At 36.7% G+C, this 24,032-nt stretch overlaps 3 protein-coding genes across 3 annotated transcripts; all 3 read left to right on the top strand.

Annotated features, from left to right (window-relative positions):
- The first annotated feature begins 2,651 nt into the window (after window positions 1-2,651).
- On the top strand, window positions 2,652-3,396 carry LOC133721845 (uncharacterized). The gene is made up of 2 exons (XM_062148587.1): window positions 2,652-2,834; window positions 3,017-3,396. The coding sequence occupies exons 1-2, from the start codon at window positions 2,729-2,731 to the stop codon at window positions 3,220-3,222; spliced, it is 312 nt and encodes a 103-aa protein (XP_062004571.1). The 5' UTR covers window positions 2,652-2,728; the 3' UTR covers window positions 3,223-3,396.
- A 6,424-nt stretch (window positions 3,397-9,820) lies between these two features.
- LOC133721846 (glycine-rich cell wall structural protein 1.8-like) lies at window positions 9,821-10,609 on the top strand. The gene is made up of 2 exons (XM_062148588.1): window positions 9,821-10,089; window positions 10,275-10,609. Exons 1-2 carry the CDS (start codon window positions 9,984-9,986, stop codon window positions 10,448-10,450), a joined length of 282 nt encoding a protein of 93 aa, XP_062004572.1. The 5' UTR covers window positions 9,821-9,983; the 3' UTR covers window positions 10,451-10,609.
- Window positions 10,610-22,630: 12,021 nt separating this feature from the next.
- Window positions 22,631-23,472, top strand: LOC133723026 (uncharacterized). The gene is made up of 3 exons (XM_062149862.1): window positions 22,631-22,831; window positions 22,935-23,162; window positions 23,233-23,472. Exons 1-3 carry the CDS (start codon window positions 22,634-22,636, stop codon window positions 23,470-23,472), a joined length of 666 nt encoding a protein of 221 aa, XP_062005846.1. The 5' UTR covers window positions 22,631-22,633.
- Window positions 23,473-24,032: the final 560 nt, after the last annotated feature.

The following is a 24,032-nucleotide window of genomic DNA, read 5'->3' as shown; positions in this document are numbered from 1 at the left end:
GAGCATTTTTTTTTTTAGGAGTTTATATTTTGCCCTTCCTTTTCCAATACTTATGATTGTAGGTTAATCAATCTCTATTGTAAATGTAGTTTACTCTACTTTTTTTTTTTCTTATAGATTTAAATTTCTCTTGACTTTTTTTGTCATTCAATGCATGTTATTTGGTTCAAATTAATTATAGATATTGTTAATTAGGATAAAAAATAGTTGTCAAAAATTACAGTCAATTTGTTAAAGTCAGCGTGATTGAAATTAATCGAAACTGAATAAAACCGAAAAGGTACGGTTTCTATTATTTTAAAAAAAAAATTATCAGTTCGATTAATAATTTATACTCAGAGTTGAACTGATCGAACCAATTCCTTCCCTAACTGGCCTCCATTTTTTTTTCTAAATTATCATATATAACCAAACATAAAATGAGTAGTATGAACAAAAAAAGAAAATTACTTCAAATTCACTAAATAAAAGTAAAAGTAAATTACCAATGCCAACTACCCAACGGCAGTGAGTCAGATACAGAATGCAGTCCAATCCCTACAACAAAATCCAGGCCCCGCGCGCGATCCATACGTAAGTGTCAAGTGACGCAGTGAGGGACGTATGCTACTGTGCTTTGCTTGGCTATCTATCCAGTACTGTAAGCTTCTTCGGTGATCCAAATCTTCTTCTTTGTTTCCCTTTGGTCGAAAAAGCCAAAGAAAGATTTGATGAAAAAGCCAGAAACCATCAAGATCTATCAAACCCCTCTAATTACTTGTCGACTAGCTAGCTAGAGAGATCAGAGATGCCCGTCGACAGTGTGAATGGCCTCCCTATTCAAACTCTGCGGCTACATACATGTATGAAATGGCTTTTGGCCTCTACTTTAAAATTAATTGATGCAAACACACCAAGCGCTGTAGGAGTGTAGGTCCTATAGTGTTTGTTCTGCTGTGATCTTAAAATTTTGAACCCATTGAAATCCTTCCCTCGTTTTTTTTTATTTTATTGAAAGATCTACTTTATCACCGACATGTTCGTTGTTATACGTGGATTATATCATGCATGGAAGATGAACCTTCTTGTGTTCAGCCTATTTGCCACATGATATGTGATACTAGAATATCATCAACAACCGCCTTTGACTTAGAGTGATGCTAAAAGTTAATTTAGGAATTTTGTGTTATGCGGAGCATCGATAATCGATGGATCTTACACATATATCCAACATACTGGTAATTTCTTTAGTTTTTGCTTTTCAAAAACCAACAGATATTGTCAGAGAATGAAATCCATGATATGAATGTGATACTAAAAAACTATAAATTATAAGTTAGTGGCTTATTTTAAATTGATTTTTTTAAATGTCCGCAGCAAATAAAATACACCCAACAAATTAATTTGGCATAAAAAGACAATTGTGTCCATGTAGGAAATGATTTTAAAATTCATGGTAAATTAAGATAATAAAAAAAAAACCAATAAAATTTAAAAATGTATTTCTATTTGAACCCAGCAGTCCATTGCGTTCAGGTAACAATGTCATTTTTGTTCAAGCAAAAACCTTGAACCCAAATTTCACTTTCTATTATAATTGCTTCACATCTCTAGATTTAATACACATGGTATTGACAAAGTTGTGAGTATCAGGATTTCGAAGGCTTCTAATAAGGTATGTTCATTTTATTTGTTATTCACAAAAATTAACAAGTGCAGCGTATTTAACGATCACCACAGCCATGACTGTGTCCACGTCCACGTCCATGTCTAGTATATGAAATTACCAACTTTTTGATATGTAGGTCACTTGATAAGAGATATAATGTTATTTGAATATACATTCAGACACATAATAAGGTTGCATGCATGTGAAAAGATATGCTAGATACTCGTGAGTGACTTACTTCTAATTGTACCAAGATTTTGATTTTATCACGGACCTCTGTATATTGGATCGGAGAAAATTAAGTTATTGAATTGTATTAAGCAAATAAATTATTGATAATAGTTTAATATTTTATTCCGAATCATCTATTTTTTAATTAAAAATCATGTTAATTTTCTTCAACAAATCATCAAAACGGTGGACATGTGAGATGTTTATCAACATAACACAGTAAAATATCAGTCAAGTAGTTTGAAAAGCCTACCAATATTTCAAACTCTTTTTACCTACTCTCTAATTTACTTGAGAAGTATATACATCAATCAAGTAGTACAGTTACAGTTTAATGGATGGTCGGCAATGAAAAGGACTTTGATAATCACTAGTCTGTTCTTATGAAATTCAGCCAATTTGCCACATGCATCCCTTGAAATCTTATCTGCATTGGGTGATTTAAGACTGGAGTGTCAATTATTTTGTGGTCCTCGATCTCCCATGGGAAATCTTCTGTACGTGGACTCCAATTCTTACATGAATGAATTGTACAAAGCTATAATCTCGATCCTCCTATCTATCCACCTTATAATTATCATCAAAACAAAAGAATTAAAAGCATGATTGATAAATAAGTTACGTGCATATACTTTCTATTCCAGAACGACAAAAGAAATTAATTAAAACGTAGGCCTCACTAATTGACCTCGATCTGTGTCTTTTTTCTCACTCACTCTTCGATCTTCCCACTCTGTCTTACAGATTATGTCTATAAAAAGGGAGCGCCAAGCTACATTAAGTTCACTACAAAATAAATCACCTCTTGCATATTTCCTTCACAGATATATACTCGCAATCAACCGAGAAATGGCGTACTCAAAGACTATTCTTCTTTTTATCTTTGCTGTTCTCCTCATCACTGCTGAGGTCTCAGCTCATCGTGACCTAACTGAGACAACTACTCCAACTACTGGTAAATTTCGATCTGGACCACTTTCTTAATTACCTACACATTATTCCGGTAATAATGAATTTGTGAATTAATTGAGGCATGCATGCATAAATAGAGCGAGTTATTGAATTACGGTATATATAATTTATGTACATCATCTTTTATTTTCCGTTTTGATCTTTAAAATATATTTTCCAATGAAGATGGCCGAGGAGGGGGATACAACAGAGGAGGCAATGGAGGAAAAGGAAGATTTTCCAATGAAGATGGCAGAGGGGGATACAACAGAGGAGGCAATGGAGGAAAAGGAGGAGGCAAGGGAGGAAAGGGAGGTATGGGAGGAAAAGGAGGCAAGGGAGGAAAGGGAGGAAAGGGAGGGGGAGGGCATGGACCCGAAACCGGGAACTAGATCGACGATGATCCTGCTGCTGCAAAAATATTAGGGTGGAAGAAGTATATACTAGCTTGTTTGCTAATCAATAAATCTGTATTGGTTGAGTAGTGGCTCAATCATATCTTTGTAATTCGATCCTGGGAACTGGTTATGTTGTACGTACTATCTATAAGACTATAATTAAAACCACTTACTTTGCCTGGAGTTTACCAAAAAATAAGAGAAAACTCTTAATTTTAATTGATAAAAGATTGAAAGATAGATAAGTTATGCAGCTATTTAAGGTTACTTATATAGGAGAAAAGAAACCCTAGGGACTGACAACGAATCCTAAAAGCTCACAGGTTAAAATAAAACAAATCCAAATCAAACTAGAAAACCTAAAATGCTGAAAAAAATACTAAATTGCAAATTTGAGGCCCGAAACGATTTCGAAAGCTAGAAAAAGCTTATATGTAGTGGCAAAGCAACATGTCGTTCCTGGCACCGTTTCCTTCTCGAAAAGGTATAATAATTAGCATTCTGACACAGAACGCCAAATTTACAGCAAACCGATTTTTCCTTTTTTATGATCAAGCTGCTCTTCGATCCTTATTATCTTCCGTTCTACATCATCTACACACACATTACAAACCCTAATAACAATTTAAAGTTAAGAGGTTTAATAAAAGCAATTAAAAGAGAAAGTTTACCTGACATATACGAGAGCTTGCAACCTAAAGACAATTGTAGATGTAATAAATTAGACAACATACATTTATTTGTTTTTAATGAAAACACCAATTTTCAAGAGCAAATTTACTAATAATACAGTAATGCACGAAATGTTTATTATGTCCATAAAAGTTTTTGTCCATAAAAGGTTTTATCGGCATATATCATTGCCTTAACTACATAAGGGGTAGGACTATATGAGGGTTTAGGATTGTATGAGTACTTCCCTTATTTCTTTAACTAAATAAGGGGTAGGATTGTATGAGTTCACAAAATGGTAAAATATTTTAATCGAATTTTCGATTCTCAATATTTTGAGCAGGCCGATTTTGATATTTTGGAGGCATGAGGCGAACATTCATACGAATTCCCTATAATAAATTGAACCCAAATACACTAGTAGCAATGAAAAAAAAAATCTATATTTATTCTTAAATTAGAAAGAAGATTAGTAGAAATGAAAAAAAAAAAAAAGGTGTCTAATACCAAAAGAAATCAGAGAGAGAGAGCAAAATGAAACTATTTTGGAAAAAAAAAAAGAGGAAAAAAAGTGTTTAATACCAAAAGAAACCAGAAAAAAGAAAAAGACAGAACATAAAATGAAACTGTTTTGCCTCAAACGTGGGTGGCTTGTAAGCCACACTTCGCACTTACCGCTGCACTAGAGTAGCACTTCGCACTTACCGCTGCGCTAGAGTAGCGTCTCCTTAAAGAGTTGGCAAAGATCATATATAAACACTCGTTGAACTACAAATATATATAAAATATAAAAACTATCAGAGGCCCGCCAGAGACTGGTGGCCTTAGGTTGCAGCCCTCAGGGCCAGCTCTGATTTCGGGTGTGCTGCTCTTATTGTTAGGTGGATTGTTCATTACTAGACTCTATAATAAGTCTTAGAATAAATGCACTGTGAATGCCACAATTACTTGACTTGGCGGGTAATGCATTTTATGGTTGGACAAGTCTAGTTTTGATTGGTCTGCTCCTTTCTTGCATGCACGCCCGTATAGCAGATACTAATGGTTTGTTTCATAAATCTCAAGATGGTAAAATATTTTAATCGAATTCTCGATTCTCAATAGTTTAGGTGTGTTGCTCTTATTGTTAGGTGGATTGTTCATTACTGGACTCTATAATAAGTCTCAGTTTTTTTTTTTTAAATAAATAGAGGATTATGCGATATTAATTAGCTCATCTGTGACAGCCGATCGCGATTTGGGGAGTCAACTGCCCACCCGCAATTCCGAAAGAAGGGGGTCCATCACAACTGGGAACCCACCGCCCGTTATTTGACTTTATTACTAAAATAAAAAAGAAAAGATCGAATACAAAATGTGGAAGGGGGACCAAACCAAAAACCTTCCCCAACAAAAGTAATTTCTAGAAAGTCTCTTAAAACAAAGAGAACCTAAAGAGAAACCAAACTGAAAAAGAGAAGGAGTAGCCCAAAGAATGCTCCTCATGTTAATAGCAAGATCAAAATGAGGGTCGTTAATCTGCACATTCGTAAAAACATGCAGCCCTTTCAAAAAAAAAACATGCAGCAACAACCTAGATAATTGTAAACAAGTGCAGGCTTGACGTTGGTCCCTCATCTTAAAGTTACAATTGCCAACTAACCACAGCAGCACAGGACACTGAACACCCACAATCCAACTCTCAATCATACCGAGGTGCCCAACATTAATAACCCACATATTAAGATTGTCTATAAGAAGGAAAACTCAAAGCATCCATAAGCAAGTAAGGACAAACCTCAGGTGGAGGAGTGACATGCCAAGTCAGAGAGGAAGAAACCAGCCCCAGATTAGCAAATCTATCAGCATCTGAATTTCCTTATCGAAGAACATGCGAGCAGGTGAAATAGGCTTGACTTTCTTAGCAGAGAAAAGCAGAAAGACCCTAACTTAAAGCTTCCTCAGCAATGCAAAATAAAATTCGTGACATAAGTCTCAGTATATATAAGTGCACTGTGACTACCACACTTGCTTGACTTGGCAAGTAGGTGTATTTTATGTTGGGGCGAGTCAGCTAGCTAGTTTTAATTGGTCTGCTGGTTTCTTGCATGTCCATATAGCAGATTCTAATGGTTTGTTTCACAAATCTCAAGATGGTGACAATGATTCTATTGTTGGAAATTATCTTAGGAATGCTGAGTATTTATCTTTGGTGTTTGCTAGTTTTTACCTTTGGTATAATGGTTCTTTGACATTCTTTAATTTATACTCAGCATTCCTTTACCACTGCTAGTCTATGTTACCTTTGCTGAGTATAAATGGTTCTTCCCTTCGCTGATACGGCTTCATCTTCTGGATTCTAGTACCAGCAGTTTACATTCGGCATTTTAATTATTTTTTTTAGTCATAACTAAAATAATAAAATAAAAAAGGGACTAGACTACTAGAGGACGCTTTCTTGGTTTTGATAGTGCTGGACTGCTCATGGTGTTGATTCGGATATGTTCTCATTGAAAGCTATGTATATTATCTTGAGGAGAACGAAAGAAAACGAAGAAGAGGGCTGTATTCAATCAAGAAAAGAGAGAACATTACAGAACCAGAGTACTAGCTGTCTAACTCTATTTATACTATAGAGCAGTATGTCTAACTTGACTTGGCAAAATACACTTTTACCCTTAACATCCCCCCTCAATCTGATGGGAGGGAACCTAGCATCAGATTGCAGCATATGAAGTAGTTCGAAGAGAGCAATTAGGAATGCTTGCTTCAACCGGGAGGAATAAGCGGCAGTGATTGACATAGTTTCATAGGATGAGAGGACTGCCTACAATGCAGTGTAGTTTTATTTGAAGGAGTAAACATGACCTGCTTATTGCCTTGTGTTGGTAAAGCTTCAATTTCCTTGAGCAATTGATGCTGCCATTCTGAAAGATCAGAGGAAACTGGAGTTGCGGAAAGACAAATATTGTCGTTTGATTTCCCAATGGAAGCTGAAGGATGGTTGGACATTAGAGTAGGATTAGTAGGAATAGATGCTGCCCTTGATTGAGAAGAGAAGGAAGCGATCATAGCTTGAGGCACTTCATGAGTCGGTGGTTGTAAATCATAATGATGTCTATGCAAACACTCTGCTGCACTGTGGCCAGTCTTAAAGCAAATTTGACATTGTAAAGAAGAACCAGTAGCAAGAACCTGCCTGGGAGATGGTCTTTGGGAACATGTTAGAGCAATATGATCAGAATCGTAACATATTTGACAAGATTCAGGTTTGAAGGATGTATTATGAGGATTTCCAGTGTCTCCATCTTGATTACAAGAGTCTCGGTTATAGGTGTTGTTATGTTGATGAAAAACTATTTGCCCAACACCATATGAATTTCCAACATTCTTCACCAAACCATGTGTATTAGTATAGTTAGAAGTCCCAGCATGATTAGTTCTATTGAAATTATGGTATCCTCCAGAGTTTTCATATCCACCAAAGAACCCAAGACCATTTTGATTTCTGCTGTAATATATCCCAGATTGCTGATAATGAACTTTAAATCTTCTTCTTTGATTGAAGCGCTTGTAATCATGACAATTATCATTAAAAGTAGGAGTAGTAAGATGTGTACCAGAAGAATATTGATAGCAATGCCCTGCCTTAGTTCTTGTGTGATATCTTCTCATGATTAGCAGCAAGTGCAGTCACATGAGCATGAGCAAGTGGTTTTGATTCTTGGACAACATCAGACTCAACATTCAGTAATATAGGCTTCTGATCAAAGGTAGTACCCGGTGGCTGAGGTCCTCCAAAAGCAGGAGCAGAAGAAATAGACTTCACAGTTTGTGCAATCTCATCTTCAGCAATCAACAAAAGAGATCTTAATTCTTTCATTGAAACAGAGGAGCTTAGTGTTTTGATTCTTATTACAGCTTTTATGGTAGCAAACTCTGAGGGCAAACCATGAAGAACCGAGACTATTATGTCTTCATCAGCCATATAAACTCCCATCGTAGCAAGTTGATCACATATTGACTTGACTCGAAGTAAGTACTTGTCAATAGAGTCTGAGCCTTTTTGGATGTTGTATAAGGAGTTTTTGAGATTCATTATCTTATACCGAGAATCATCAACATATTTCTCCTTAAGTCGACACCAAATTTCCTTAGAAGACCTACTTCCAATAATGAAGCAAAGAGCATCACTGGATAGAGTAGAAGTAAGTATCGACATAATGGCATAATCAGTTTGCACCCAATTCATGTACTCCTTTTCTATATCAGATGCAACCCCATTTTCTTCCATAATCACGTGTTCTGAAGGACAAGGGAATGATCCATCAACATATCTCATCAAGCCACAACCTTTTAACAGTGTCTCTACCAGAAATTTCCATGTTACATAGTTAGAGTCATTTAGCTGAACTGTAATGAGATTGTAGAAATTGGACAGTAGACAATTTTGTAACATTGTACTGTTATCCATGATGCAAAGCAACAAAGAATTGTAAACGAACCTGAAAGAGACTCACAAATCTTCACAGTTCAATTCTTTTTTTTTTTTCAACTTTCTGTCTCATTCCCAAATATTTCTGATCAAGCTAAATTGTAGATTGTAGACTGGAGTAAACAATGATGTCAAAGGAATATCAATGCAGAATTCTGTATCCCAACAATCCTTGGAACAACATAATATTGCAAAGTGTATATAACACTATTGATAGGCATTCTTTAAAGAATCAGTACCCAGACCAAAGTGAATACCAGTCTGCTGCAACCCAAGAGACTTTAATATCATCTTCAATGATCAGCAGCTTTCAGTAACAATCTTTTGCACATTCAATATCTCTATCTACCATAACTACCAGCAAAGGCACCCAAACTTGAATTATTCTTTCTTGACATGACCAATGACATCAACACTTCATCAGTTTTCTTGACGATACATCACAAAACACTTCTTCCTTTCACCAATTTTCATCAATCAACAACCAAATTCTAGATGAAACCTCAAATCATAACAAAGAGAACCTCTGAACTAAAATCCCCAAATTCTAGGGTTTCAATGTATCAAATGCTCAGAATTTCTTATGAAACAACTACGTACTGTATCTTGTACCAAATCAAAGTCGAACAAAATTTATACGATAACAAAGCTTCGAAGCTAATCAATTTCTGGAAATTTCTCAGTAATCTCCCAGAACATGAAGTAAGAGTATTCAAAGAGAGAGAGAGCTTATCTCTGTAGCAAATCCAAAGGTCGAACACAGAGAGAGTGAAATTGAAGACGAAGCAAAGCTAAAGGAGCACGATGGAGCTCGAAGAACAAACCCTAGGTCGCAACCTGGTTCTTGATACCATGAAAGCTATGTATATTATCTTGAGGAGAACGAAAGAAAACGAAGAAGAGGGCTGTATTCAATCAAGAAAAGAGAGAACATTACAGAACCAGAGTACTAGCTGTCTAACTCTATTTATACTATAGAGCAGTATGTCTAACTTGACTTGGCAAAATACACTTTTACCCTTAACACTATCGATATCAACCTCATCATCGAAACCCACTGGACATCTTAAATTGAAATTTGCGGCCACACGTCTTTGCTTTCTGCTTTCTTTATACATGGTGAAAGAACCCACTGCAAAATGACCAACACTTTACTTATCTGTATTCATAGATCCTTAATGGCTACATGCATGCAATTATAGATTGTTTCTCACTTCTGTTACAAACTGTTCCTGATCGACTAGGTTTTTATTTTTCTTATTTTAACCTTGTCTTCTAATAGATATATATATGCTGATGGTATTATTGACTCGATCTGTGGACTTCAATTCTTACTTAATAGAGACGTACTCCTTTCAACCTTATCAGCAAAACCTAATAAAGCATTCTTTCATAAACTAGTTTATGCCATCTTTGTCAAATTGTAAAAAAGTTGGCCAAGTCTCAGTAATTCTCTCTCCCTTTCTCGATTGCTCACACTTCTCCCACTCACTAATCTCAAATGTGTCTATAAATAGAGACGGCTAAGCTACATTAAGTTCACTCCAAAATCAATCAACTCTTGCATATCGATCTCCTTCACAGATATATACTCGCAATCAACTGAGATATGGCGTACTCAAAGAATATTCTTCTTGTTGTCTTTGCTGTTCTCCTCATCACTGCTGAGGTCTCAGCTCATCGTGACCTAACTGAGACAACCACTGCAACTACTGGTAAATTTCAATCCGGACCACTTTCTTAATTACCTACAAATTATTCCGGTAATAATGAATTTGTGAATTAATCGAGGCATGCGTCATATATATAGAGCGAGTTATTGTGAATTACGATATATATAACTCATGTACATCATCTTTTATTTTCCGTTTTGACCTTTAAAATATATTTTCCAGTGAAGATGGCCGATCGGGATACAACGGAGGACGCAATGGAGGAAAAGGAGGATTTTTGAATGAAGATGGCAGATGGGGATACAACAAAGGAGGCAATGGAGGAAAAGGAGAAGGCATGGGAGGAAAGGGAGGCAAGGGAGGAAAGGGAGGGGGAGGGCATGGACCCGAAACCGAGAACTAGATGATGATCCTGCCGCTGCATAAGTATTAGAGTGGAAGAAGTATGCACTAGCTTGTTTGCTAATCAATAAATTTGTATTGGTTGAGTAGTCGCTCAATCATATCTTTGTAATTCGATCCTCTGATCAACTTGTTATGTTGTACGTACTATTTATAAGACTATAAAACCACCTACTTTGCTGCGTTTATAGTGTTGGTGAAATTACAAAAAAATTAGGATTAATTTCAGTTTACCCCCCTGAGGTTTGGGGGTGTCATCATTTCACCCCCCAAACTCTCAATTTCACTTTTTTATCCCCTGAACTTTCCAATTTCAATCAGTCGTGTCCAATTTCTACTATCCCGTCTAAATTGGACTTTGACTCTGACTTTTGAGGGGTAAAATGATAATTTCAAGACAAAAAAATAAAAAAAATAATAAAATAAAATAAAATAATTCGTTTTTTTTTTTTATTTTTTATTTTGTCTTCAACTTATACACCACAAGTTATAATAGGTTTATAAAAATAAAAAAATACTCTAGGTGGTTAAAAGCCGCTCGCTGGTCTACAATATTTGTTATATATCTCCGATAAAGTGAAGAATTTTAGGATATATCCCCAATAAAGTGAAGAAATATCTGTAAAAAATAATTTTACACTTTATCTGTAAATAAATATCTGTATATCCCCAATAAAGTGAAGAAATATCTGTGTAAAATCATTTTTGGTCTACGATATTTGTGATATATCTCCAATAAAGTGAAGAAATATCTGTAAAAAATGATCTTACACTTTATCTGTAAATATCTGTATATCCCCAATAAAGTGAATAAATATATGTTTAAAATCATTTTTTACAGATATTTATTTACAGATAAAGTGTAAAATTATTTTTTATAGATATTTCTTCACTTTATTGGGGATATATCCTAAAATTCTTCACTTTATCAGAGATATATCACAAATATCGTAGACCAGCGAGTGTGTAAAATCATTTTTTACAGATATTTATTTACAGATAAAGTGTAAAATTATTTTTTACAGATATTTCTTCACTTTATTGGGGATATATCCTAAAATTCTTCACTTTATCGGAGATATATAACAAATATCGTAGACCAGCGAGCGGCTTTTAACCACCTAGAGTATTTTTTTATTTTTATAAACCTATTATAACTTGTGGTGTATAGGTTGAAGACAAAATAAAATATAAAAAAAAAAAAAAAACGAAGAAACATAAAAAAAAAAAAAAAAAAATGAAAAAACAGAAAAAAAAAAAAAAAACTAATTATTTTATTTTATGGGAAAATGATAAAAAAGGTCATTTTGAAGTGCCTTATTATAATTTAAACACCACAAATGTCCCCATGATAATTAAGGTCACCTGTTCACAACCTACCACTAGAGTTCAACTTAATTACAAAACCTGCCACCGTCAGTTTCATTACCAGTTAACTGCAAATTTCCCAACTGTTTATCTTCTCCAAATTATAATTCCGAATTTCAAAGTTCCAAAACCGCTCAAACCTACTCCGTCTCATCTTCATCTCCGGCGGCCACATTCTGAGACACATACATTCTCCGACGACTGTTTTGCTCAACGGTGAAGCAGCGCCGACGCAAAACTACTTCACAGAAAAGCCCCAAATTTTAGGGATTCGAAGAATTGCAGAACTCGAATCGTCTACCTCGACCGGGTAATCTTTCAGTCTCGATTCTCAGAAACTTCTCTTACTTAATTTCGAGTCATTGATATAGTATTTAGTTTTGGAATTATAAGTCGAATATGATATAATTATTTCTGCATTTGATTCTGAAACAAAACAATTCGATTCCAAGTTTTGGTTTGAGTGAAGATTTAAAGCTTTTTTGAGTGGAGATGATCAATGACTGTCTTCAAATTTTAGTTTGATGCTGTAACATAGCCAGTGACATAGGTTACTGACTGGGTATCATTTGATTTTGGAGGGGCTCTGTTTCCATTTTGGTGTGATTTGATACAGAGACATGGACAGTAACATAACCATTTATATGGAGATAATGACTATGTGTCATGCTGTTTAGGCTTTAGGCTTTACTTGAATGGAAATTCTGCTAGTGTAAATACATATTTTATAGGCTCAGATAATGAAACTGGCCAGTGAGGTCACTGGCCAGGTCGCTAGACAACTCAAAAGGCCAGATAAGTCATTGGAAAAGGCCAACTCATTGGCAACGTGTGTGTTATCCTGTCAGTGATCATGTAACTGATCATGTAACTGGCCATGTAACTGGCCATGTAACTTACAATGTATATAACTGAACATGTAACTGATAATGTAACTGATCATGTAACTGGCCATGTAACTGGCCATGTAACTTACAATGTATGTAACTGAACATGTAACTGATCATGTAACTGACGTTGTAACTTACAACATATGTAACTGGCCAAGTAACTGATCATGTAACTGACGTTGTCATTGACATGAGCTGTAACTGACCATGTAACTGATCATGTAACTTACAATATATGTATCTGGCCAAGTAACTGACTACGTAACTGATTATGTAACTGCAAACTCAATGCTAACCTTCTTATTTTTTCAACAGAATTTAAACATCAGAAATGGCAAGAACAAAAAGAAAAGAAAGGGAACCAAGCGATGATGACGAAGACTACCAAGAGGTGGAATCAGAAGATGAAGAACACGATCGAACGATACACAGAAAGAAGAATTCGGAGAAGAGCTTGAAGAAATCAAAAAAAAGGAGACAGGAAGAAACAGAAGAAGAAGAAGAAGAAGAAGAAAAAGAAGAACCAACACCGAAGAAGATCCCCAAGAAGAGCTTGAAATCAAAAACAAAAAGACAGGAAGAAACAGAAGAAGAAGAAGAACCATCACTGAAGAAAATTCCCAAGAAGAGCTTGAAATCAAAAAAAAAAAGACAGGAAGAAACAGAAGAAGAAGAAGAAGTAGAACAATCACCAAAGAAGGGTTCCTCTTTGGTGCTGTTTCAAAAAACTGAAGCAGCACCAAAGAGGAAGAGAAATGTGAAACCAGGACATGTGCAGTACAGGTGCACATTAATAAGTTTCTTGAACACAATTAAAGATAACAAGAAGAATCTCAGTGCAAGAACATTAGATTTGCTCAGGCAGTCACCATTTGGAAATATTGTCGATGCATTCCATGGTGGCTACATAGAGGAGAAGTCAGCCAAGAAATCTGATGATTTCATTACACTCCTCCTGCAGGCCTACGACCATGAAAATGACCTCTTCTTCTTTGGAAAGAAGAAATTCAGGATCTCAACAAGAGATATTTCAAAGATCCTAGGAATGCCAGAAAAAGGTCAGTTGGTCCCAAAGACTTCTGAGGGTGCATATCAGTCTGACTTTGTCCAGCAGTTTTTTTCAAACACAGCGAGAATTAACAAGAGAGCCGTGGAGAAAGCTCTGCAAGATGCGCTCAAGGACAATCCAACAACAGAGGAAGGGATTGAGAAGAAGGACAAAAATGTGGCAAGATTAATCTTGCTGGACTTGTCCATCAAGTTTCTGTTCCCAAACGCAGGAGGAACAATTTCATGGGACTACGTCAAAGCCTGCGAAAATTTGGATAAGATCGGATCTTATGACTGGGCAAGGGAAGTTGGAAGCTTCTTAAAAAAGTCTATAAAGACTTTGAAAAAGAAAAAGGAGTCAACCAGCCCATATGGTAATACGGGAGGCTGCGTTCTGATAATACTGGTAAGTTACTGTCAGACTGAAATGTAACTGGTCAAGTCACTGATCAAGACAAACTGCATGTCATTCGTCAAGTCACTATGACTAATTTTTTTTTGTTTTTTGTGCAAGCAGTATTGGTTCTGTCAAAAGACTGGAAAAATCAAGCCAATATCTGGAAGGGAGAACGAAGATCATGGGATGAGAAAATGGGACATCCAGAAGCTGATACAGAATTGGACAAGTTTTAACAGCTTGAAAAAACTAGAGGTATTTTCTTCTCTGTCAAAGTAGTTGTCACTAGGCACGTCACTGGCCAAGTAACTATCTTGGTTAAAAGTCACTGATTAAGTCACTGTCACACTGCATGTTCAATGGCCAAGTCACACTTCATGTCACTGGCCTTCATAACTGTTGTAAACATGTCATTGCTCATGTCACATAGCATGTCACTGACATATTGAATATGTTTCTTTCAGAAAATCTTTGAAAACCTGAAGGAGGATAGAGAGGAATCAGAATCCGAGGAAGAGGAGAATAGATCAGATGAAGCAAAGACAGTTCCGGAAGGAGAGGAAAAAGGAGCTGATGATCAGAATTGTGAAAACGAAGAAGATAACCTACAAGTTGAGGTGGCTGAACAGGAAACAACTTCAGAAAAAAACAAGTGGGAGAAAGAGCTTCAGAAAAAGGAGGAGGAGATAAGATATATGACTGTGGAGAAAGATAATTTGAAGAAAAAACTGAACGAAAAGGAACAGGAACTAAGGAAAATCACGGAGGACATGGTGAATCTGGAGGAACGAAATGCTACACTTGTGACCGAGAATTTCTGCCTTGCATCATCGGTGAAGGAGTTAGAGATAAAATTGAAGGAATTGGAGAAAATGTTGAGCCCAAAGACTCACACATCAACAGCAGCTCAGCAGCACAGCTCCCCACCACCTAACTCAGCAGAAGAAAACACAGAAAAGAAAGATCAATCGACTGTTGAGGAAAGTCAGACCCAAGGGATCTGCACAGTCGAAGAATCTGCAGCAGCAGCAGCTCAATCTCCACCTCACTGCACAGTGGCAGAAGAAACTCAATCGACACCTCCATCACACAAGGACTCACAGTTCCAGAGCCCCACAGTCCACATGCTCACAGTGGCGGAAATGGAACAACAAGCTGACATGTTTCAGATAGTGAAAAGTCCTATAGTTGAAGAAGCATCTCAACTTCGTACGTTGAGCATAGAGAAAGAGAAGAAGACACCAGAGCAGAGCAAAAAGGGCCAGTTAACAATGCACCTTACACAGCAACATTCTGGTGAAACGGTATCATCAATGGGTCTCTACTCTTACGTTGTGAGATTAAAGAATAGGAGAAGAACACAGAAAAAGGACAACATTTACTGGTGGGGGGATGTGAAAGCAAAACGACAGAAGAAAGCAAAGGAGATTGAAGAGAGATTGAAAGAGGCTGAAAAGAAAGAAAAAGAAGAAAAAGAAAAGGAGATGAAGGCCTCACTGCCAGATGCTGAACGTAAAAGGCTAGAACAGATGGTAGCACAACAGAAGTTGGACGATGTACCAGAGGATGTTCGGGAAGCAATAAGACAGATGGACGCTGCAGAAAATGCACAAATCAATAAAGAGCAAGAAGAGAAGCAGCTACCTCCTGAGGTCGTAGACTGGGAGGAGAGCAAAGTATACAATTTTATGGACCAGGACACCAAGAGGAGAGTCCAGAAATACTGGCAAAATGCACCATCAGGGTAATACTTTAATTAAGTCAAAATTCTATTTTAAACTTATTGTCACTGGCCAAGTAACTGTTTATGTAACTATCAAAGTAACTGGCCAGGCCATCTTTCATGTATATGGCGAAGTCACTGGCCATGTGAAGTCAATGGCCAAGTCACTGTCCATGTAGCTGACCAAGTCACTGTCCATGTAACTGCGGAAGTCACTGGCCAACGAGTTGGGCAAGTGAAGTCACTGGGCAAGTCATTGGCCATGTGATTTTTAAATAACCAACATCACAATCTATGTTACTTACACTATTCATTCTTTGCAGAGTATACTTCTGGGATGGAAGACAGTATGGAGCACAGGTTTTAAGACAGGATTTAAAAGACATGATCATGGACGAACCGATAGCAAGCAATTGCATCGAATGTTATGGAATTCTCTTGACTGATCAGCTGTTGGAGAAAGAATCACAAGACTTGGATGTCCCAACTTTTATGAATCCCTTATGCTGGGTAAGTAGTGGAACGATTATCAATCTACAATCAAAGCAAATAATTCTTAATTGATAATAACTTGTCTTCTTTTTTTCTTACAAACAGAATTCTGCAGAAAATTTGACGGTGTATTATGTACATCTGTACCTCTGCGAACCACTGTTCCAGAATCTGGCAAGATCCAACTATATATTCTTCCCAATCTCACATGAATCAGGATTTCATCATACACTGCTCATTTTTGACAAGGAATTAAATGAATGGTACCACTGTGATTCAAAAAGACCGAAAAAACCATCAACTGGAAAATCCTTTCAAAATGTCCAAAAAATGGTATGGAACACTTTCGTCATACTAATTTCATATATTTAATTTAAGCAGAAAGCATATTATTGATTATGTTGCGATGTTGGAAATGCAGGTTGACATGGTCGAACTTTGGATGACAGCAGTAAAACAACAAGCAGATGACATGCTGGAACAGGGATGCAGAATGAAATTTGATGAAAAGAACAGTTCAGAAGAAGAACTGAAAATGATAGAAGTTCCATTGACTGAAACCGAGAGAGAAAGCATAAAGTGGATCAAGGATAACTATAAACAAAAAATGGCAGTGACAGAACTCAAAGACAACCCTCAGCAAGGAAAAGATTCGTAAGTACACAGCTCTTTAAAAATGTCAATATAATCATTATAAAGTTCAAATTCATTTACTTCAATTTTTATATGATGAACAGATTGGATTGCGGACTTTTTGTAATGTACACAATGGAGATAATTTCGAAAAAAGGGAAAGTTCCAAAGAAGCTCGCAAAGGATGATATTTTGAATTTTAGAGCTCATGTTGTAAAGTCATTTGCAGAAAGTAGGCACAGCTGGAACTCAAAACATAATGAAGTGTAGAAATTTGTTTAGGCAATAGGATAGGTTATATAGTTTTTTCGAATTGATTCATCATATATATCCATTCATTTGTTCAATCGGAATTTCCATTTTTTAATATTTTCTTGCAGATATTGCTTCAGTATATAAAAGTTTGTTTGATATGATCTTCTGAAAAGTTTGTTTGATATTGCTTCAATATGTAAAAGTTTGTTTGATATGATCTTCTGAAACTGAATGTCACTGGATATGGCAACCTGAATGTCATAGACCAAGTCACTGGTCAAGTAACTGTAAAAAAAATTCATGTCCTTATGAACCCTATAAAGTAACTGGCCAAGTCACTGGCAAAGTAACTGTAAAAAAATTCATGTCCTTATGAACCCTATAAAGTAACTGGCCAAGTCACTGGCAAAGTAACTGACAAAGTCACTCACTAGCAAAAGACAAGACATGTTTGGTAATCTTTTTATTTTTAAATGCAGCGTGCCGCTGCAGCGTTCCGCTGCACGACAACAAACAAAGTTTAAGTTTCAATTAAAAATCTGTAAAAGGTAATGTCATGGGCCAAAACATAAAGCAAGTAACTGTAAAAAAAATTCATGTCCTTATGAACCCTATAAAGTAACTGGCCAAGTCACTGGCAAAGTAACTGTAAAAAAAATTCATGTCCTTATGAACCCTATAAAGTAACTGGCCAAGTCACTGGCAAAGTAACTGACAAAGTCACTCACTAGCAAAAGACAAGACATGTTTGGTAATCTTTTTATTTTTAAATGCAGCGTGCCGCTGCACCGCAACTGCAGCGTTCCGCTGCACGACAACAAACAAAGTTTAAGTTTCAATTAAAAATCTGTAAAAGGTAATGTCATGAGCCAAAACATAAAGCAAGTAACTGTAAAAAAAATTATGTCCTTATGAACCCTATAAAGTAACTGGCCAAGTCACTGGACAAGTAACTTTAAAAACTAATGCAGCATGCCAATAAATAGAACAAGTAAATGTAAAAATTGAAGTCACTGTGAAGTCACTGCTTATGTCACTTTCTATGTTTGAAATTACCTATCTAACCATTCAACTACAAGTAAACTGCCAGTGGCAGTTATCTAATCCGAGGGCGACTATTTCTCTTGGTTCATAATATCTTTTCACAATTTCAAAACTCAGAGAAACTTTATACGATTTTTGCCCTAAACTCAGAGAAACTGCTCAAAAAATTTCTCTCCGGCTAAAACAGAGGACAACGACTGATTTCCTCCACCGTGAACGGTGGGTAAGCAAGAGTGATTCACCGACTAAGCCCCAAGTTTTACGGTTCTTCAAATTTACCGAAAACATTTGAAAATCTGTGCTCGTCAGACAACCGCCGGTAACTTCCTCCTCCTTTCATATAATTTCGATTTGAATAGCTTGCGTTTTGTTTGAATTAGAAAAGATATTTCAATTACATGTGGAGTCTCATCAGAGAATGAATTTGCATGCGACATTTGTTTGACTTACATGTGGAATCTGATGAGAAAATGGTGAGACTTGTTTAAATTACATGCGGAATCTAATGAGAAAATGATGATTTCTGTTTGAATTACATGTGGAATTTGATGAGAAAATGAATTTCCATGTTAGTTTTGTTTGAATTACATGTGGAATTTGATGAGAAAATGAATTTCCATGTTAGTTTTGTTTGAATTACATGTGGGATGATGCGAGAAAATTTCAGCCTTTTGTCATTGTTCAATGTCTTTGTCACTGCCCATGTCGCTGCACTGGTCACTGGCTATGATCATGTAACTGGTCATGTAACTGGGCATGTAACTGTTTATGTCACTATCATAAACATGTGCATAAATATGTCACTGGTTATGTAACTATTAAAATAACTATTGAATTCTAATTTTCATAACTGTTTACAGGATTTTTTTTAAAAAGTTCGAGGAATGGACCAACTAAAAAGAAAACAAAGTGAGGAATCCGGAGAAGAACAATCTAAAGAACAAAGTCCAGAAGAAACAATTGGGGAAAAGTTGAAAGAGATAAAATGGAAGAAAATGGAAGAGAGAAAAAAGCGAAAGAAGAAAACTGAAGATGAAGAAGAATCAAGTGAAGTTGAGGAAGGAACAACTGGAGATGAAGAAGAATCTGATGAAGAACAAGTCCGGGGTAAGAAGACGAAGAAGGAAAAAAAGAAGAAAACTGGAAAGCACAAAAGAAGAAAACTGGAAGGAACTGAAGATGAAGAAGAATCTAATGAAGAACAAGTCCGCAGTAAGAAGAAGAATAAGATTAAAAAGGAGAAAAGAAGAAACAGGGAAGAAAATGAAGATGAAGAAGAAGTTCGTGCCAAGAAGAAGAAGAAAATGGATAAAAGCAAGACAAAAAAAGAGAGTACAAAGAAGAAGGAAGAAACTGATGAGGAAGAAGATACAAAGGATGATGAAGAGGAAAAAGTCCCAGGGAAAAGAAAAAGATATGTAAAAGAGGGTTATGTGCAGTATCGCTGCACAATGCTTGCTTTTCTGAAAACAATTGCAGAAAACAAAAATAACTTGACTGAAGGGACTTTAGAGCTGCTGCAGAAAACACCCTTTGCAACGCTGATAGATGCATTCCATGGAGGTTCAATTAAAGAAAAGGATGCAAAGAAATCGGATGATTTAATCACACTTCTGCTACAAGCATACAACAGCGACACAGACCTTTTTGTGTTTGGGAACAGGAAATTCAGAATGTCAACAAGTGATATATCTATGATTTTAGGAGTGCCGGGATCCGGGTTATCAGTACCAAAGACCAAAGAAGGGGCATACAGATTTGAGTTCGTGACTAAATACTTTGACAAAAAGCAGAGGATCAACAAGGCGGCTGCAGAGGAAGCTTTGAAGAAGGAATTGGCAGAAACTCCAGAAACAGGGGATGAAAAAACGAAACGGGACAGAAATGTTGCCGTATTAGTACTCTTGAACCTTTTCATCAAACTCCTGTTCCCAAACTCTGGAGGAACAATATCTTGGGACTATATAAGAGTCTGTGAAGAGGTGGAAAGTCTGGGAAAATATAGCTGGGCAAAGGAAGTTGGCGACTTCCTTAAAAAATCAATTAAACGAAAGGCAAAAGAATCCCAAAACATGGCAGGTTGCGTGATATTGATGATGGTAAATTCCCGTACCTTGTTAAAAATTTGTTTATGCATCATTTTGCTGTCCCATAAGTAACTACGTATGCTGTTGTAAGTACAAAAACTAGATCAGTGTCATGTCATTGGTCAGGTCACTGGACAGGTAACTGGCCAGGTCACTGTTAATGTTACTGTCAAGTTTATGTCACTGACAATGTCACTGTTTATGTATTTGCATATGTCATTGGTTATGTTTGTGATATTCATATGGCTAAGCAGCTGTTTGAAAAATAACTAACTAGTTTTCTATTTTTATTTTTTATTTTCCAAACAGTATTGGTTTTGCCACAAGACGGGAGTAGTGCCGCCAATCTCTGGAAGAGAAACCGAAAAACACGGAATAAGAAAGTGGCAATTAAAGACCCTGATAGAAAAAAAAGGGGATTTCAACACCATGGGGAAGTTGAAGGTATGTTAATTTGATGTAGATAAACTAGGTCACTGGTCTTGTCACTGGTCCTGTTAATGTCGTAGGGTTCCAACTGGTCAAGTCACTGAGCAAGTCATTGACTATGTCACTGCTGATGTTATTGTTATATTTTCATGTCACAGTGCATGTATCTTTCCATGTCTATGATTGTGTTGTTGTTTTATTTCTGTCACTGCTTATGTCACTGACAACTTTTGTAATTTTGTTTCAGAAAATCTTTGATAAAGTTAAAGAAGATGCAGAGGAAGAAGATTCTGAGTCTAATACAGACACAGAAAGTAAAGAAAAAAAGAATGATGGGCAAGAAGATAATGTTGAAAATAGAACCAGTGGAAACATTAACAATGAGAAGATGGAGAGAGATATAGGGAAGACCAATGAAGAGAAGAACGAATTACAGAGAAAGCTGGAGGGAAAGGAAGAAGAGCTAAGTGCTTTTAAAAAAGAAGTTGAGGAGAAAGAAAAGGAAATTGGCAGAATAAACGAAGAGAATGAGGATGTGTTATTGGAAAATGAGGTGCTGAAAATTGAGAAAGCCTCACTGATTAAAAGAGTGAAGGAATTGGAGGGCATAGTGATGGCACTAACAGAGAAGTATGAGTCGCCAATAGCACGGCCAGGTGATGACAACAAGTCAACTCCTCCTCCCCCACCACCTAGTTTCCCTCCACCAAAATCAAAGGCCCCTCAGGACAAGCCAACTGACACCAAGCACTCCAAAAACACAAAATCTCAAGGTGGAATTCAGGGAACTCAATCACAACCTGCCTACTCCACAGCAAGCGCATCTCAGATGACATCTGCGGAACCTCACTCTACCGACCAAGGACATCAGTCACCACTTCAATGCCTTGCCCAAGTAGCTGCACAAGTTCATTCACCAACCTCTCCTGAGGTTAAATTGAGAATGACGGAAGATGCTTGCACACCAAATACTGCTTGGGTTAATGCATTGTTTGTGTTTCCACCTCCGGGCGTGTTTCAAACTCCTCCTCCAAGAAAAGTCAGTTTGGAAGATATGCAAGCAGAGCCAAACAAGTATCAGATCATTATATCACCAGAGGTTCAGCCTGTTTTTGACGTCGAACCAGTCAATTACATTTCTCCTACACAACAGATGACAAGAGCTGAGTTCATCAAGCCAATTTTAGAGGAGATATCAGGGCAGGACTCAGAATCTATTGGCCTCTATTGTTATGTGGTTAGGACGAAGAGAAAGGAGAGAGTACAAAAAACACATCATATTTTCTGGTGGGACGAGGTGAAAGAGCAAAGGCAGAGGGCGAAAATGACAAGATTCACAGCACTAGAAAAGAAAAAAGGACAAACAGCTGAACAGCAGCCACAGGAGGAAGTGATACATGATTTGACGATTAATGTGGATGACGAGGAACAAACAGAAAAAAACAAAATTGAAGTGATAGATTGGCAAAACCGACAACTGTACAAACTACTTGACAGCCCAACTAAAAGCAAATTAGAGAAGTACTGGAACAAGGCAGAACAAAGGTAATGTTTCATGTTACAGCTCACAAGATAGTGACTTAACTTGCCATGTAGCTGTCCTAGTCACTGGCCAAGTCACTGTCCAGATCATGGCAATTGCCATGTAGCTGGCCTAGTCACTGTCCAGATCATTTTCAAATGCCATGTAGCTGGCCTAGTCACTGGTCAAGTCACTGTCCAGATCATGGCAATTGCCATGTAGCTGGCCAAGTCACTGTCCAGATCATTGGCAAGTGAAAAGTAACTGGCTAAGTCACAGGACTAACAACGTTCTATGTTATGCAGCGTATTATTCTGGGAGGGAAAAGAGGCTGGAAGCGAAATCACAAGGGCAGATGTCAAAATGTTCATAAGCAATCAATCAATAGCAAACAACTGGATTGATTGCTATGGGGAAATGTTGAAGGATGAACTGCAAAACGAAAGTTCACAAAGTTTGGGAAGATCTGCTTTTATGCATACCATGTGTTGGGTAAGTATGACGAGCACTTTCTATAAACATTGAATCCTTATCTCTCATTCTTTGTTTATTTATAACTCGTTCTATGTATTTCTTTCTTTCTTTTTTTAAATAGTATTCGACAATACATTTAACTGTGAGAAACCTCCATCAATACTTGTGTGAGCCGCTGTTCCAAAACATGGGAAAATGCAGCATGCTTTTCTTCCCAATTACCCATAATGAAGAATTTCACCACACGCTCTTGGTCTTTGACAAGGACATACCGCAATGGCTGCATTTTGATTCAATGAAACCAAGAAGAGCAGGAACAGGGGAGTGCTTTAAAAGTATAAAAAAATTGGTAAGAAACTTCTTACTGACCATGTAACTGACCATGTAACTATCACTTACTAATCTGTTAAAAAATACAGGTTGAAATGGTCGAGCTGTGGATGAGAGCAGTGAAAGATCAAGCAGACGATATGCTGCAGCAAGGCTGCCGAATGAAATTTGACAAGAGTCAAAGCACTCACACAAAATTAAAGATGGTTGAAAGTATTTTGAGCGATGACGAGATAAGAACAATAAGGTGGATAAAGGAAAATTATGACGGTGGAAGGATTCCTTTGAACCATGCCAGAATCTACCCCCAACAAGACGAAGGATCGTAAGTCTATATTCAAAAATTTAAAATGATAACTTTACTGTTACTAAGTTGGTCAAAATCATTAACTTGAAATTTTTAATTGACAACAGATTAGATTGCGGACCTTTTGTAATGTATTACATGGACAGAATGGCAAAAGAGGAGAAGATACCAAACAAAGTCACCAAAGCTCAGATGATGAAGTTCAAAGCTCAAATATTCAAAAAATTTGCAGAACATAAGCAGAGCTGGAACTCAGCAAATTAAGAATTTTAGAAATTTGTTTGTTTAGTTCAGAATTTCAGAAATTTGTTGTTTAGTTCAGACTATGACTTGTATGGATCTTTTTATTCAAGATTAATGCATCTTCTGAATTCATAGGGCAAGTCACTGACTATGTAAATATGAAGGCCGCATATAATTGAAAGTGTCATTGTTAAATTCACTACTGCCCATTATGTAACTGCTTAAGTCACTGGCCAAGTAAAAAGAAAACTGAATGTCATTGGCCAAGTCACTAGGCAAGTTACTGTAAAACTCAAGTAACTGACCAAGTCACTGATAATGTAGCTGACCATGTAACTG

The sequence above is a fragment of the Rosa rugosa genome, chromosome 7 (assembly GCF_958449725.1).
Source record: "Rosa rugosa chromosome 7, drRosRugo1.1, whole genome shotgun sequence".
Classification (NCBI taxonomy): domain Eukaryota; kingdom Viridiplantae; phylum Streptophyta; class Magnoliopsida; order Rosales; family Rosaceae; genus Rosa; species Rosa rugosa.
Note: the sequence above shows the minus strand (reverse complement) of the source record. Positions and strands in the feature narration are given on the sequence as shown.

Coding starts and splice junctions, on each gene's coding strand:
- LOC133721846 (XM_062148588.1), top strand. CDS start 9,984: ATGGCGTACTCAAAGAATATTCTTCTTGTTGTCTTTGCTGTTCTCCTC. Junction 10,090..10,274: donor GACAACCACTGCAACTACTG/GTAAATTTCAAT, acceptor TTTCCAGTGAAG/ATGGCCGATCGGGATACAAC.
- LOC133721845 (XM_062148587.1), top strand. CDS start 2,729: ATGGCGTACTCAAAGACTATTCTTCTTTTTATCTTTGCTGTTCTCCTC. Junction 2,835..3,016: donor GACAACTACTCCAACTACTG/GTAAATTTCGAT, acceptor TTTCCAATGAAG/ATGGCCGAGGAGGGGGATAC.
- LOC133723026 (XM_062149862.1), top strand. CDS start 22,634: ATGTTATGCAGCGTATTATTCTGGGAGGGAAAAGAGGCTGGAAGCGAA. Junction 22,832..22,934: donor TTATGCATACCATGTGTTGG/GTAAGTATGACG, acceptor TTTTTTAAATAG/TATTCGACAATACATTTAAC. Junction 23,163..23,232: donor TTAAAAGTATAAAAAAATTG/GTAAGAAACTTC, acceptor TAAAAAATACAG/GTTGAAATGGTCGAGCTGTG.